This window comes from Schistocerca americana, chromosome 7, assembly GCF_021461395.2.
Source record: "Schistocerca americana isolate TAMUIC-IGC-003095 chromosome 7, iqSchAmer2.1, whole genome shotgun sequence".
NCBI classification, from domain to species: Eukaryota; Metazoa; Arthropoda; class Insecta; order Orthoptera; family Acrididae; genus Schistocerca; species Schistocerca americana.
This window is the reverse complement of record NC_060125.1, coordinates 322,370,319-322,383,540: the sequence shown is the minus strand read 5'-3', so window position 1 is coordinate 322,383,540 and position 13,222 is coordinate 322,370,319. Positions and strand designations below refer to the sequence as shown.

At 39.0% G+C, this 13,222-nt stretch overlaps 2 protein-coding genes across 3 annotated transcripts in view; one reads left to right on the top strand and one right to left on the bottom strand.

The window, feature by feature from the left end:
- LOC124622150 (D-threo-3-hydroxyaspartate dehydratase-like) overlaps nucleotides 1-3,451 on the top strand; it is a 130,601-nt gene extending 127,150 nt beyond the window's left edge. For both annotated transcript variants that reach the window (XM_047147788.1, XM_047147787.1), the window contains exon 7: nucleotides 2,068-3,451. In XM_047147788.1, coding sequence (XP_047003744.1) covers nucleotides 2,068-2,157 — 90 coding nt within the window. In that variant the 3' untranslated portion in view covers nucleotides 2,158-3,451. The remainder of the gene's footprint in view (nucleotides 1-2,067) is intronic.
- Nucleotides 3,452-4,990: 1,539 nt separating this feature from the next.
- Nucleotides 4,991-13,222, bottom strand: part of LOC124622149 (ribosomal RNA-processing protein 8) — a 52,744-nt gene continuing 44,512 nt past the window's right edge. The window contains exon 5 of the mRNA XM_047147785.1: nucleotides 4,991-5,742. Within this exon, the coding sequence (XP_047003741.1) occupies nucleotides 5,532-5,742 (211 nt within the window). The 3' untranslated portion in view covers nucleotides 4,991-5,531. The remainder of the gene's footprint in view (nucleotides 5,743-13,222) is intronic.

Below are 13,222 nucleotides of genomic sequence, written 5' to 3'. Positions count from 1 at the left end.
CCGGACACTGCGAGAGGGCTGTACAAGCAATGATCACACGCACGGCACAGCGGACACACCAGGAACCGCGGTGTTGGCCGTCGAATGGCGCTAGCTGCGCAGCATTTGTGCACTGCCGCCGTCAGTGTCAGCCAGTTTGCCGTGGCATACGGAGCTCCATCGCAGTCTTTAACACTGGTAGCATGCCGCGACAGCGTGGACGTGAACCGTATGTGCAGTTGACGGACTTTGAGCGAGGGCGTATAGTGGGCATGCGGGAGGCCGGGTGGACGTACCGCCGAATTGCTCAACACGTGGGGCGTGAGGTCTCCAAAGTACATCGATGTTGTCGCCAGTGGTCGGCGGAAGGTGCATGTGCCCGACGACCTGGGACCGGACCGCAGCGACGCACGGATGCACGCCAAGACCGTAGGATCCTACGCAGTGCCGTAGGGGACCGCACCGCCACTTACCAGCAAATTAGGGACACTGTTGCTCCTGGGGTATCGGCGAGGACCATTCGCAACCGTCTCCATGAAGCTGGGCTATGGTCCCGCACACCGTTAGGCCGTCTTCCGCTCACGCCCCAACATCGTGCAGCCCGCCTCCAGTGGTGTCGCGACAGGCGTGAATGGAGGGACGAATGGAGACGTGTCGTCTTCAGCGATGAGAGTCGCTTCTGCCTTGGTGCCAATGATGGTCATATGCGTGTTTGGCGCCGTGCAGGTGAGCGCCACAATCAGGACTGCATACGACCGAGGCACACAGGGCCAACACCCGGCATCATGGTGTGGGGAGCGATCTCCTACACTGGCTGTACACCACTGGTGATCGTCGAGGGGACACTGAATAGTGCACGGTACATCCAAACCGTCATCGAACCCATCGTTCTACCATTCCTAGACCGGCAAGGGAACTTGCTATTCCAACAGGACAATGCACGTCCGCATGTATCCCGTGCCACCCAACGTGCTCTAGAAGGTGTAAGTCAACTACCCTGGCCAGCAAGATTTCCGGATCTGTCCCCCATTGAGCATGTTTGGGACTGGATGAAGCGTCGTCTCACGCGGTCTGCATGTCCAGCACGAACGCAGGTCCAACTGAGGCGCCAGGTGGAAATGGCATGGCAAGCCGTTCCACAGGACTACATCCAGCATCTCTACGATCGTCTCCATGGGAGAATAGCAGCCTGCATTGCTGCGAAAGGTGGATATACACTGTACTAGTGCCGACATTGTGCATGCTCTGTTGCCTGTGTCTATGTGCCTGTGGTTCTGTCAGTGTGATCATGTGATGTATCTGACCCCAGGAATGTGTCAATAAAGTTTCCCCTACCTGGGACAATGAATTCACGGTGTTCTTATTTCAATTTCCAGGAGTGTGTGTGTCTCATATATATATATATATATATATATATATAATTTTTCTTTGGGACTATATATTTTGTATTCTTGTTCTCTGACACGATTGCCTCCATAGTCAAATTCTTAGTGTCGCTGCCTTTCGGTGTGGAAGGACCAAAGTTCAGTTCTCAGTGCCCCCTCATGTTTTTCTGTGGTAGTGAGGTCTGGAATGGGGTCCATTCAGCCTTGCCAAGCCAAATAAGTAGCAACTTCTATAAAGAAGCAGTGGCGCCAACGTATTTCATCTACAGGCAATGGCTGGAGGGACTGGCGATATGCTGATAACGTCTTACAATCAAAGATTGCTTTTTGTACTACCATGCAAGCGGCATTCAGCTAGTTGGAACAGTCCTCTAAGGCCTAGTCTTTGAGGAGTGTGTGGTGATTTCTGACATGTGGGACATCCTTGAGGATCTCCTCACTATGGATTTATAGAATGAAAAGTACATCTAACCTAGTTTCTAATACAGCATAATTTAAGTTTGCTACTCACAGATTAGCATCAACATTCTATGAATGAATGTTGCATACTAGTCAGTCAGGAGTAAGAAACTTCATTTTTCTGTAGTTTGATTTGGTGTCATTTATAAACAAAGATGAACACACATTTCAAAATAAGCCTTATAATTTTTGCTTTTTTGTGTGGATGCATATGTGAGACTGAAACAACCTTTCTCATTTTTAGGCATGTGCGACAGCATCTCAACATCCTGTCTATTACATTCACAAAGATGGTCTTGTTGAAGAGGAGTGGAAACCTATTAGAGGATGGTAGCCCCGAGTATGACTTTTAGTACTGTTAGTTAAAGAGCTTCTGTAAAGTATTTTGTGCCTGTTGTTAATTATACCCAATCAAGCAAAAATGCTCAGAATGAAACATTTGTTATGTAATTAGAGCGCAACTCTGATATTCGATCAGTGGCATACAGTCTGGCTGACCAGTACTTCTGATTATATGAACAAGTGCAAAATTGAATTGATTCAAGGATCCCCACAAAAGTCTCCCAGTTCTTCTGCTACAGGATTTGTATGCTATCCGAAAGATGGGAGAATGTAGTGGCCAGCGATGGGCAATACTATGAATCATAATTTTTTTTGTAAGTTTTTCACAATAAAGCCCCGAACTTCAAGAAAAAACAGCAGAAGCAAAGTTGTAGACCTAGTATTAAACAACAACGCACAGGTTTTATGTTAAAACTGACTGTGAAGAAGAAAATACTCTACTGTAAAAGACTGTGGTTTTGTTTTCTTTGTTGCAGCCAGTTTTAACTATGTCTGTCTATCTCTTCCTACCCCCTATTTCATTATTTCCCTTCGCTATATGTCCATCTCCTACTCCCTTCTCTCTCCACTTTATCACACTTACCCCAATAGGAGGCTGGTGGTTCTTTCCACCACAGAACTTCTTTCCAGCTCATAACTAATTTGCGTATCAGATTTTATTGAAATAATTCCAGGGGCTTAGGATGTGCTTTTTACACACAACTTTGCTCACATATGCACATGTAAAATATATTTCACATGTATGTAACATATTTCACTTGTATCTGTACACTTATTTCAAATGTACCTCTGGCGAACCATGCCCTACAATTTCATTTTCATGCAGATCAATGTTTATGATGATGTATCTCCTGAATTAAGGGTTATGCAATGATATATTTGTGTACATACATTCTGCAACATATGTGGATAATGTCTGAAAAATATGTTGGTAATAAAATTAGTAGTAAAGAAGAAATAAATTAAAATGTCATAACTGTGTTGTACAATGATATATTTTTGATGGCATATTCAGTGGAATATGTGGATATTGGCTACATAAAATGTTGTGAATAGAGTTAGCAGCAACAAAGTAATAAATTTAAATGTCTTGTATGATGCAGCAGTTTTTCATGCATCTCATTGTTGATGTCATAATATCTCCTGAACAGTGAGTCGTACAATGATATAATTTTGTTGGTACATCCCATGGTATATATGAATACCGTCTGCAAAATGTGTTGTGAATACAGGTTGTAGTAAATAAGTAATAAAATAAGTCATGCTTCATGTAGCAGTTTTTGGAAGTAATAATCTTTCTTCTTTTCTCTGTCAGTGAGAAAATGTTTCATAAAGGTTTGAAACTATGTGTAACTTTCGTTGCAAATCACTAAGAGCTCTCATTGTTGAATTGGGTGACTGAAGTATGGGTATCTGCATGTCTTGGGCTGTACTGCTTTTTCACCCCCACAGCGATTCTTTCAGGACAGTAATATAATGTGGTTTATTTGTAAAGGAAAACATACTCACGCTGCTAGTGGCATCAATTCTAGAGATCTGCAGCAGAATTTGGAATCCTTGCAAAGTAGGCATGATAGCAGTCATCAAATAAATTCAAACATACTTCTAGGAAATCATAGCATATCCTGTATAAAAGTGTAATAGAATACTAAGGGAACTAAAAGCTGAATTTTTGAAAGAAAGATAATTTTGTTCACTTGGCCTCTGCTGGGTAAATTTAGAGAATGGATAACTTGGACATCACGAGAGAGATAGTCTGGCTACTGAGGTATATGTGAAACGAACAGTACAGGAAGTATCTGAAATGGTTCAAAGCACCCTCCTACATGCAGTTTACAGTCGGTTGAGAAATATGTATCTGAATGAATATGCATCTGTAAAAAGGGGAAAGAGATGGGCAATGGCAACAAAAGGTACGGACTATCACAGATGCTGCAGGAATACTGTTCCAAAAAGATCTCATACCTACCAAAAGTGGTAGCAGTGAGTTGTGAAAGTCAAGATACAGGCTGGAACTTGGATATTCGTCAGGATAGAATTGTGGGGGAGGATGTGCCCTGAAGAACAAGTGGTGTTGAAGGTCCACAATACTGTGAATTGAAGTACAGTGAGAGGGAAGGAGTCCACTTGTTTCAATCTCTGTGTGTCTCCTTGCATCATGGTCACTTCTATTTGATTCAATATTTCTGTCCCATTTCCTTGTTGCCCATCTTTCTCGTAGACCCTACTATTCCTGTCTTTGTTCTTCATGACACCTGCTCTACTTAATACAATTCTTCATACTAGTGTGTGTGTGTTTATAAGTTGAGTTACTGTGTTACAGTGTTCTTGTTTACATTCAAATATACCCTTCAATGTATCCACTGCATGGTGAATAATTATTGTTTGATGTAAATTTATTTATTTTGATAATAACAACTGTATGGTTCCTAATTTCTTGTTATTAACAAAGGATTATAATAACAGAACATCGAAAATTATGGTTGGGCATAAAATATTTTATTATTAACGTAACATTGGTGTTCTGGAGAATCACAGAGGAGCTAAGTCTACATCAGTGCTTTGAATCAGTCCATGAGACGTGCCAAAATGATTCAAGAGGAAGAAATAGAGGATGAATGTCCAGACTGAAATTGTTGTCAATGCAGTTTTAATTCAAAAATAAATGTTCATCCTATTAATTGTCTAGCCACATCTGATTCATGCCATCATCTTGTGTGTTAATAGTATCTGTCCAATGTTCTTCAGTCATATAATTACAGTTTTAAGTGATTGCCACTTAAGTGATAATTTTATGAGTCAGGTGACTGGAATGCCCTCTGTACGAGATGACAAAAATGAAAAAACACTGGCTCCTGTTTTTATTGGCACAAAGACAGAACAAAGTTACAGTTTGGCAAAATAAAAAGTTCTTCAGATCTCTAGCTATCTGCTCATTCCTAAATAATGGAGAAAGCCTTTTGTACTTAAGACATAAGTATTAGATTAATTTTTTTCAGAGTTTCTGAAATGGTCTGCTTTACTCAATATGTGCCCTTCAACCTGCCTGAGTTCCGTTTTAATGATGGTGGCAACCTCTGCTCACTATAGCATTGACAACTGTCATTTTTCAGTTACTATAATATTACATAAAGATATGTATTTGAGAAAAACAGTTTCTTGCAAATGTGTTATTCATATGTTTAACATAATGCACAATATGAAGATCAAAAATGTAAAGTTACGCACGTAATGAACATAATTCTATTTTAAACAATAAAGCAGTATAAATTTATTATATGAAAAAGCTCTACTACTTAAAGTCAATCTTATAAGAGTCTTTCAAGCAGCATGACAACTAATCCAAACAGCGCACACAATACTGAATCATCTCTTCTTGTATAAACACGGTTTTAGAAAGATGCTGGGCAGTTTATTGGACTTCTTCACTGAACTCACTTTTTTAAAGTACAAGAAGTAAAATATTTTATGTGAGAAATCTTTCAATGTATTTGCAAAACCAAATTTCTTTATGTCTTTAATAAATGCATCAATATTTTCAAATCTACTTTCAACTTCTGCAATCATCATCATGCCTCTGGAAACAGAAAATAATACAAAATGAGACAGTGCAAAGGGGAACAAGCAGGTTAATGTCTTATTCTGTACAAGCAAGCACAATATTTTAAAATAATCTAGTGCTCACAGAACAGACAGGACCGCTATCTTTTTTGTTGCAAATATAAATACCATTAGAGCTCAAAATCTTAAAAAAATAAGAATTTTACACTGAAAAGAAAAAAAAAAATTTGTGTGGGTAAGTAAATATGAAACAAGGACATGAATGATCAAGATTTAATATCTTTTGTTTAACACTGAAATAATTTTTATGAAATATTAGTTTCAGGTTTTTTTTAATGTAGTCCCACTTTAGACTAGATTATACAATGAGCTGTCATATGCTAACAACCAAGATAACCTTCTGGCACACATTTTATTCTGTGATGACTGAATAAATAAGCCAACAGTTGTCTGCTGTACGACACAGTAGCTGTATATAATTACTTGAGCATTCATTCACACAGTCTACACATCCTGACAGTATTAGGGAAAGGATAGATTGCTACTCACCACAGGCAGGCACAACAAAAAGACTGCTGAACAAATGAGCTTCAGCCAAAAGGTGTGTGTGTGTGTGTGTGTGTGTGTGTGCATGCTGTAAAATGCTCACAGAATTCCAGTAACTGAATTGTAGCTACTGCTAACTGTGACTGCAACAGAAGTTTTTACAGCGTGTCAATGCAATAAAATCTTCACCAGTTTCTTGCCACATGCATTGTGAATGTGACATTTCATTTCACAAAGCTTACTCCCTCTTTCCATCTTCTGACAAAGATTTTATTGTATTAACAATATTAACAACGTTGTTGAGCTTAATGCTGTCCCTCTTTCAACACACTCATAAAGCTATAATCCAACAAGATAATGGTCATCCTCATGTTGTACAGAACGTAAAGGACTACTACTATGCATTACAAATCATGTTTTCCTTCACCTTGTGGGGGTCTAACTGACATGTCTAGATCAAGGGCTTATTGGTGACCAAGTTACCATTCCACAGTGACACGTTCAAACTGTTTCACGTAATGTCATGGCAGGTGATGGCAAACAATACAACATTTAACAGATACTGTACTTGGGTATACAATATTATTTTATTGCTTTTTGATTTCAGTAGTTTCCTTAATGCCACCGTATGTCATATCTAGACTACATGTCATTTGAGTTGGATGATTGATGCTGCTGCTGTTTTCAGAAACAATAATGTAGTTTTTTGGCATATGATTCAGTTGACAGAATTTGCTCCTAATAGATGTCAACATTTCATAACATTAGAACACACAGCTACTGTGAACATGTTAAAATTTGAAACTATGATTCCACTGACATGGTAAACTACTTGAAATTCAAACTTTATGGACACATCTGACTGGCCAGTTTCACCCTCAGAGACAATATTCAAGTGATACATGTACACTGAAGAACATATGCATTAATAGCAGTTCTGTCATCTTTGTCATCCCTTTACCCAGCATCAGACCATTTGGGACATTTTTGATATTTCTCCACTTTTCCCTGTCGTCCCACTACTCTTCTTTTATAACCATTTTGTTCCAGTACAGATTCCTTCAACTTAAATTGTTCTTGATTGAGTCAATGCATTTTGCTCTGGTCACCCCTTTTGACCTCAAATTGCCTCCATATGGCCTTTTGGTATTCTTCCATCCTCCATTCTCTTTACATGTCCAAAACATTTTAACCTACTCTTCTCAGTTCTATCATTAAACTTTTCTACTCAAAGTTTCTTCGTAACATCTTCATTTATCAATCTGTTTTTCCTTGTTTTTCCTAACAAGGCCTCCCTTCTCGAACAATGCAATTATTATTTCCTTTCCCCATACTTCAGGCACACATTTCTTGAGTTCATATGCATCTTAAAAATTCCATGTGTTTGACAATTTTAATGACTGTTTGCATACACAATTGGATTTGATGCATATATTCTTAAGTGTTTTCATATCACTCTGAATGTTTTCTAAGGCTGAAACTGGCCAACTGTGATGAGAAAACAACCTTTTATTTTTGATAAAACATTTACACTCCTGGAGGATCAGCTGTTGTAGTTTGTAATACCAACAGACTGGATATTGAAATGTGGCTATTAATGCTATTTCTCCTGGTCACCCTTGACATCCTATTTAGTTAGTTTTAAACAGTCATTCACTGATCTACAGTTACTTCCAAACTTGGTCACTCTGTTTGCCCATGTAGTTAATTTGATCATTTTAAGTCTTCGTCTTCTACCTCAACATTTGCCACACAATGTAGTGGCATCCATTTTTTGGCACTCTGTGTGCTCTTAACATGAACTGTCTTGGTTTTCACGGTGAAGGCCTTCTGTGCTTGGTCATGATGAAGGCCAACTATCATAGGTCTGTATGAAGGGTATGGAGCCAATATTGCCTAGGTCTTCCAATAGGTCACTTACCACTTATTACCAACTTTCTAAGAAAGCCTGTGTTTTGCTGCTATTTCTTTATCTGCTTGAAGTAAGTATCCACACCGCTACAGATGGCTTTTCCTCATCTTCTCAGTGATTGGTGCCACTATGAACTGCCTGCAAATTTCATCACTGTTGCAGTATCTTGAAGTGTCAGGTTACATGCCCAAGAAAGAATTTTGGTGTTTATCACAGCAAGTTTTTCTGCTGCCTACCATTCTGCACTGTAAAAGGCAACTGAACAGATGGCAGAGCTTACTTTAAATGTACAGGGTGTGACAGAATAACACCAATGTTTGAAATGAGTAGTGGCAGCCATAGGCAAGTGCAGCACTGTGGGTTCATGACAGTTAGCAAGTAAACAGTCTGCCATTTCAGTACTCATTGATCAGTGGAACAGACAACAGCGTGCGTTTGCCATAAAAATGTCTTATAAAAACACTGACAGTTTGGTAGCAGCGCAAAGGGTATTTCAACGTTTTTATAATTTAGGACGCCATGATGGCTTTTTGTCATAACACTGATAAAATGTTGGATTAATAACTTTGAAGAGACTGGATCTGCCATCAAGAAGAAATAAACAGGACGACGAACATTTGATATCGCATTCAATTCATATGCAAGCAGCAGTGGTTGGAATGTCCCAAGAGAGTGTTCACAGAATTCTTCATCTTGATTTAAAATTTCATCCGTAAAAACTACAGATGGTGCAACAACTGAAGGACAACAATTATTGGATACAATTAGGATTCTGTCAACAAATGATAACAAAAATAAACAACAATGATGAATTTCTAAACAAGTCGTGCACGTCAGATGAGGCACATTTTCATCTCACAGGTTATGTGAATAAACAGAACTACTGTTACTGGGGCAAAGGCAAATCCTAAAGACATTCATGAGCACCCTTTTCACGCTAGTAAAGTGACAGTATGGTGTGGTGTTTCATCATGGCATTATTGGACCATATTTTTTCGCAAATGAACAGGGAAACACTATAACTGTCAAAGCCGACCATTACATGGAGATTTTACGAACTTTCGTTGCACCTGCACTGAACAACTTTCTGGATGTTCAAGAAGCCTGGCTTCAACAGGGCGGATCAACAGCAGACACTGCACGGCAATCAGTGGCATATGTGCGAGAATTGTTTGGCAACCGTGTGATCTCGCGATTCGCTAACATTCCCTGGCCCCCTAGATCACCAGATTTATCAGTTTGTTATTTTTTTTCTTATGGAGCTATTCCAAGAGCAAAGTCTACATGACTCAACCAAGAACCCTGGGTGAGTTAAAATAGAGAATTCAGGATGCAATTAACAGTATCCTGGCTAAGATGTTGCATCAGTCAATGAGGAATCTCAACAGCAGATTTGACGAATGTATTCATACAGGAGGATACCATGTAAAGGACGTTATTTTTAAAAAAATGATAAATGCCATCAATGTTTCATAAATGGCAAAGTTGTATGGTTTCAATTACTATGAATGCAATTTCTTCCCTTAATCACTTCTAGTTTTATTGGATTGTGGAAATGTTCCTGTTTTTCTATGTCACCCTGTACAAAAATGTGAAATTTGGACATCAAATGAAAAATTGTAGTATCCTATGATTACAAATCAAAAATGAAGCAGTGCAATAATTCACCATTAAAAATTTCCACTTACATTTTGGTGCAGTGTTTCTAACGTTCTCATTCATATCACATAAAGAAAAATGATACAATTAAAACCAAGTGATATTACATAACCAGAAGTACATTTACTGGATAACAGCAAACAGAGGTATCTAAATCACCATATGTACACTTCCATAACTGTAAATTTTAGATTGTACAGTTTCTAAAATTACCTCAGGTAGCACACTGGTCATGCAAGACAGGAATTGTCATTTTGGGTCCCACTCCAGCATGCAATTTAGCCCATCACAAATTTTTATGTCTCTGTCAGATCTTGTAAGTAATTTCCCAGGCTTTTATGGCATGGTTGAATGGATTTTCTTGATAAACACATTGTTTTATCCCACACACAGAAGACTTTAGAGAAAACATCAGTTCACTAGTACAGATGTTTCCCAGCCATACAGTAGTAACTGAAGAAGACATTAATCACCGTAGAATCAGACGGAAAAATTACAATGGTGGATGTGTCCAGACATCTTGCCAAACATTCCTAAATTCTCTGGAAACTACCTAGAACAGATAGTTTAGGAGTCCAGTCATTATGGAAATATTGTTGTTGTTGTTGTTGTGGTCTTCAGTCCTGAGACTGGTTTGATGCAGCTCTCCATGCTACCCTATCCTGTGCAAGCTTCTTCATCTCCCAGTACTTACTGCAACCTACATCCTTCTGAATCTGCTCAGTGCATTCATCTCTCAGTCTCCCTCTACGATTTTTACCCTCCACGCTGTCCTCCAATGCTAAATTTGTGATCCCTTGATACCTCAGAACATGTCCTACCAACTGGTCCCTTCTTCTTGTTAAGTTGTGCCACAAACTCCCCTCTCCCCAATTCTATTCAATACCTCCTCATTAGTTATGTGATCTACCCATCTAATCTTCAGCATTCTTCTGTAGCACTACATTTCAAAAGCTTCTATTCTCTTCTTGTCCAAACTATTTATCGTCCATGTTTCACTTCCATACATGGCTACACTCCATACAAATACTTTCAGAAACGACTTCCTGACACTTAAATTTATTCTCGATGTTAACAAATTTCTCTTCTTCAGAAACGTTTTCCTTGCCATTGCCAGTCTACATTTCATATCCTCTCTACTTCGACCATCATCAGTTATTTTGATCCCCAAATAGCAAAACTCCTTTACTACTTTAAGTGTCTCATTTCCTAATCTAATTCCCTCAGTATCACCTGACTTAATTTGACAACATTCCATTATCCTCGTTTTGCTTTTGTTGATGTTCATCTTATATCCTCCTTTCAAGACACTGTCCATTCCGTTCAACTGCTCTTCCAAGTCCTTTGCTGTCTCTGACAGAATTACAATGTCATTGGCGAACCTCAAAGTTTTTATTTCTTCTCCATGGATTTTAATACCTTCTCTGAATTTTTCTTGTGTGTCCCTTACTGCTTGCTCAATATATAGATTGAATAACATTGAGGAGAGGCTACAACCCTGTCTCACTCCCTTCCCAACCACTGCTTCCCATTCATGGAAATATACTGGATCTTAAGCCAATAAACAGACCTAACCTCTTTAAGGATGTCCAGATTGAAACCGATGTCACTTGCTATCAGGTACATGTAGCAAAAGAAGTCGAAAGATCAGCTAAAACAAATAAGATGATTTACATATTTAGTAATTTAGTTAAAAATGCATTTCTGTTACATATCAAAACATTTAAATCTGGGCAGGAGCATACAGAAGGACTATGTGTCAAGCTTAAAAGAATAGTTGACCATGCAGTAGATAGTTATGCACCTTTCAGAACAGTTCATGTTGGGAGGGACCCTCCATGGCATACAGTAACTCTAAATAAACTAAATAAACAACAACTTCTGCATAAATAGGTGTAAAACAAAGTATAGGCCAACAGATAGAGAGGTGGTAAATGAAATGTGTTTGGTTGCCATGAGGGCAAAACCTTCAATGACTACCACTGTAGAATCTTATTGAAACAACTCTCAGAAAACCAAGGAAATTGTGGCCAAATGTAAAGGCTCTTAGTGGCACCAAAGTTAATGTAGACACACTAGTGAATGACACAGGAATTGTAAGTTAGGGTACAAAGCAAAAAGCACAAATACTGAACTCTGTTTTCAATTGTTCTTTACTGAGGAAGATGCAGATGTGCTGTCCTAGTTTACTTCTCACACAATTGTCAATAGGGGGTTGGGGGTGAGAGAGAGAGAGAGAGAGAGAGAGAGAGAGAGAGAGAGAGAGAGGAGGAGGGGGAGAGGGAGAACGAGAGGGAGAGTGTGTGTGTGTGTGTGTGTGTGTGTGTGTGATCACTTTTTGATTCTATATATGATTTACAGCTGAGTTGGTTCCCATCATAACCATAATACACATAGGCCCCTTAAATAAAAAACTCTGCCCAATGATTGGGAAAAAACACAGGTCACTCCTCTCTATAACAAAGGACACAGAAGTGGTCCACAAAACAACTGTCCAATCTCATTGATGTGCATATGTTGAAGAACCCTAGACCATATTCAGAGATCAAGCATAATGAGAGTTATCAGTCCCAAAGGCCATGGATCAAGGAAATTAGATTAATTATTTCTTGACTTCTAAAAAGCATTTGACTTTCTATCACATCAACATTTGCAAACCAAAGTACAACCCTACATGGTCTCAAATAAACCGTGTGACTGACTTGAGATCTTTTTGCAGGCAGGACACAGCATGTTATCTTGGATGTAGAGTATTTGGCAGAAGTAGAAGCAAATTCAGGCATGCAAATTCAGGCATGCCCCAGGGGAGTGTATTGGGACCCTTGTTGCTTATGTTGTGTATTAATGATGTTGCAGACAATATTAATAGCAACCTCAGAATTTTACCTGATGATGGAGTCATATACAGTTAAGTTATGTCTAAAAAGGCTGCAGAAATAGTCAGTCAGATCCCTAGAAGATTTCAAAGTGGTGCAAAGATTGCCAACTTGCTTAAAATCGACAGAGATCTAGGCTTCACAAAATGAAAAAAAAGTTGTATCCTATGATGCAATATCAATGATTTACAATTAGAACCATGCAACTCATAAAAATACCTGGGTATGACAATTTCTGAGGACATGAAATGGAATGATCACATAGGCTCAGTCATAGCTAAGGCCAGGTGGCAGACTTCAGTTCAGTTCACAGGCAGAGTACTGAGAAAATGCAATTGGTCTATGAAGGAGACTGCTTACAAAACACTTGTGTCTCACATTTTAGAATATTACTGCAGTGCGTCGGACACATACCAATTGGGAGTAACAGGAGATACTGAACATACACGAAGGACGATGGCATGAATGGCCACAGGTCTGTTTGGCTTTACAGAAAGTTTATA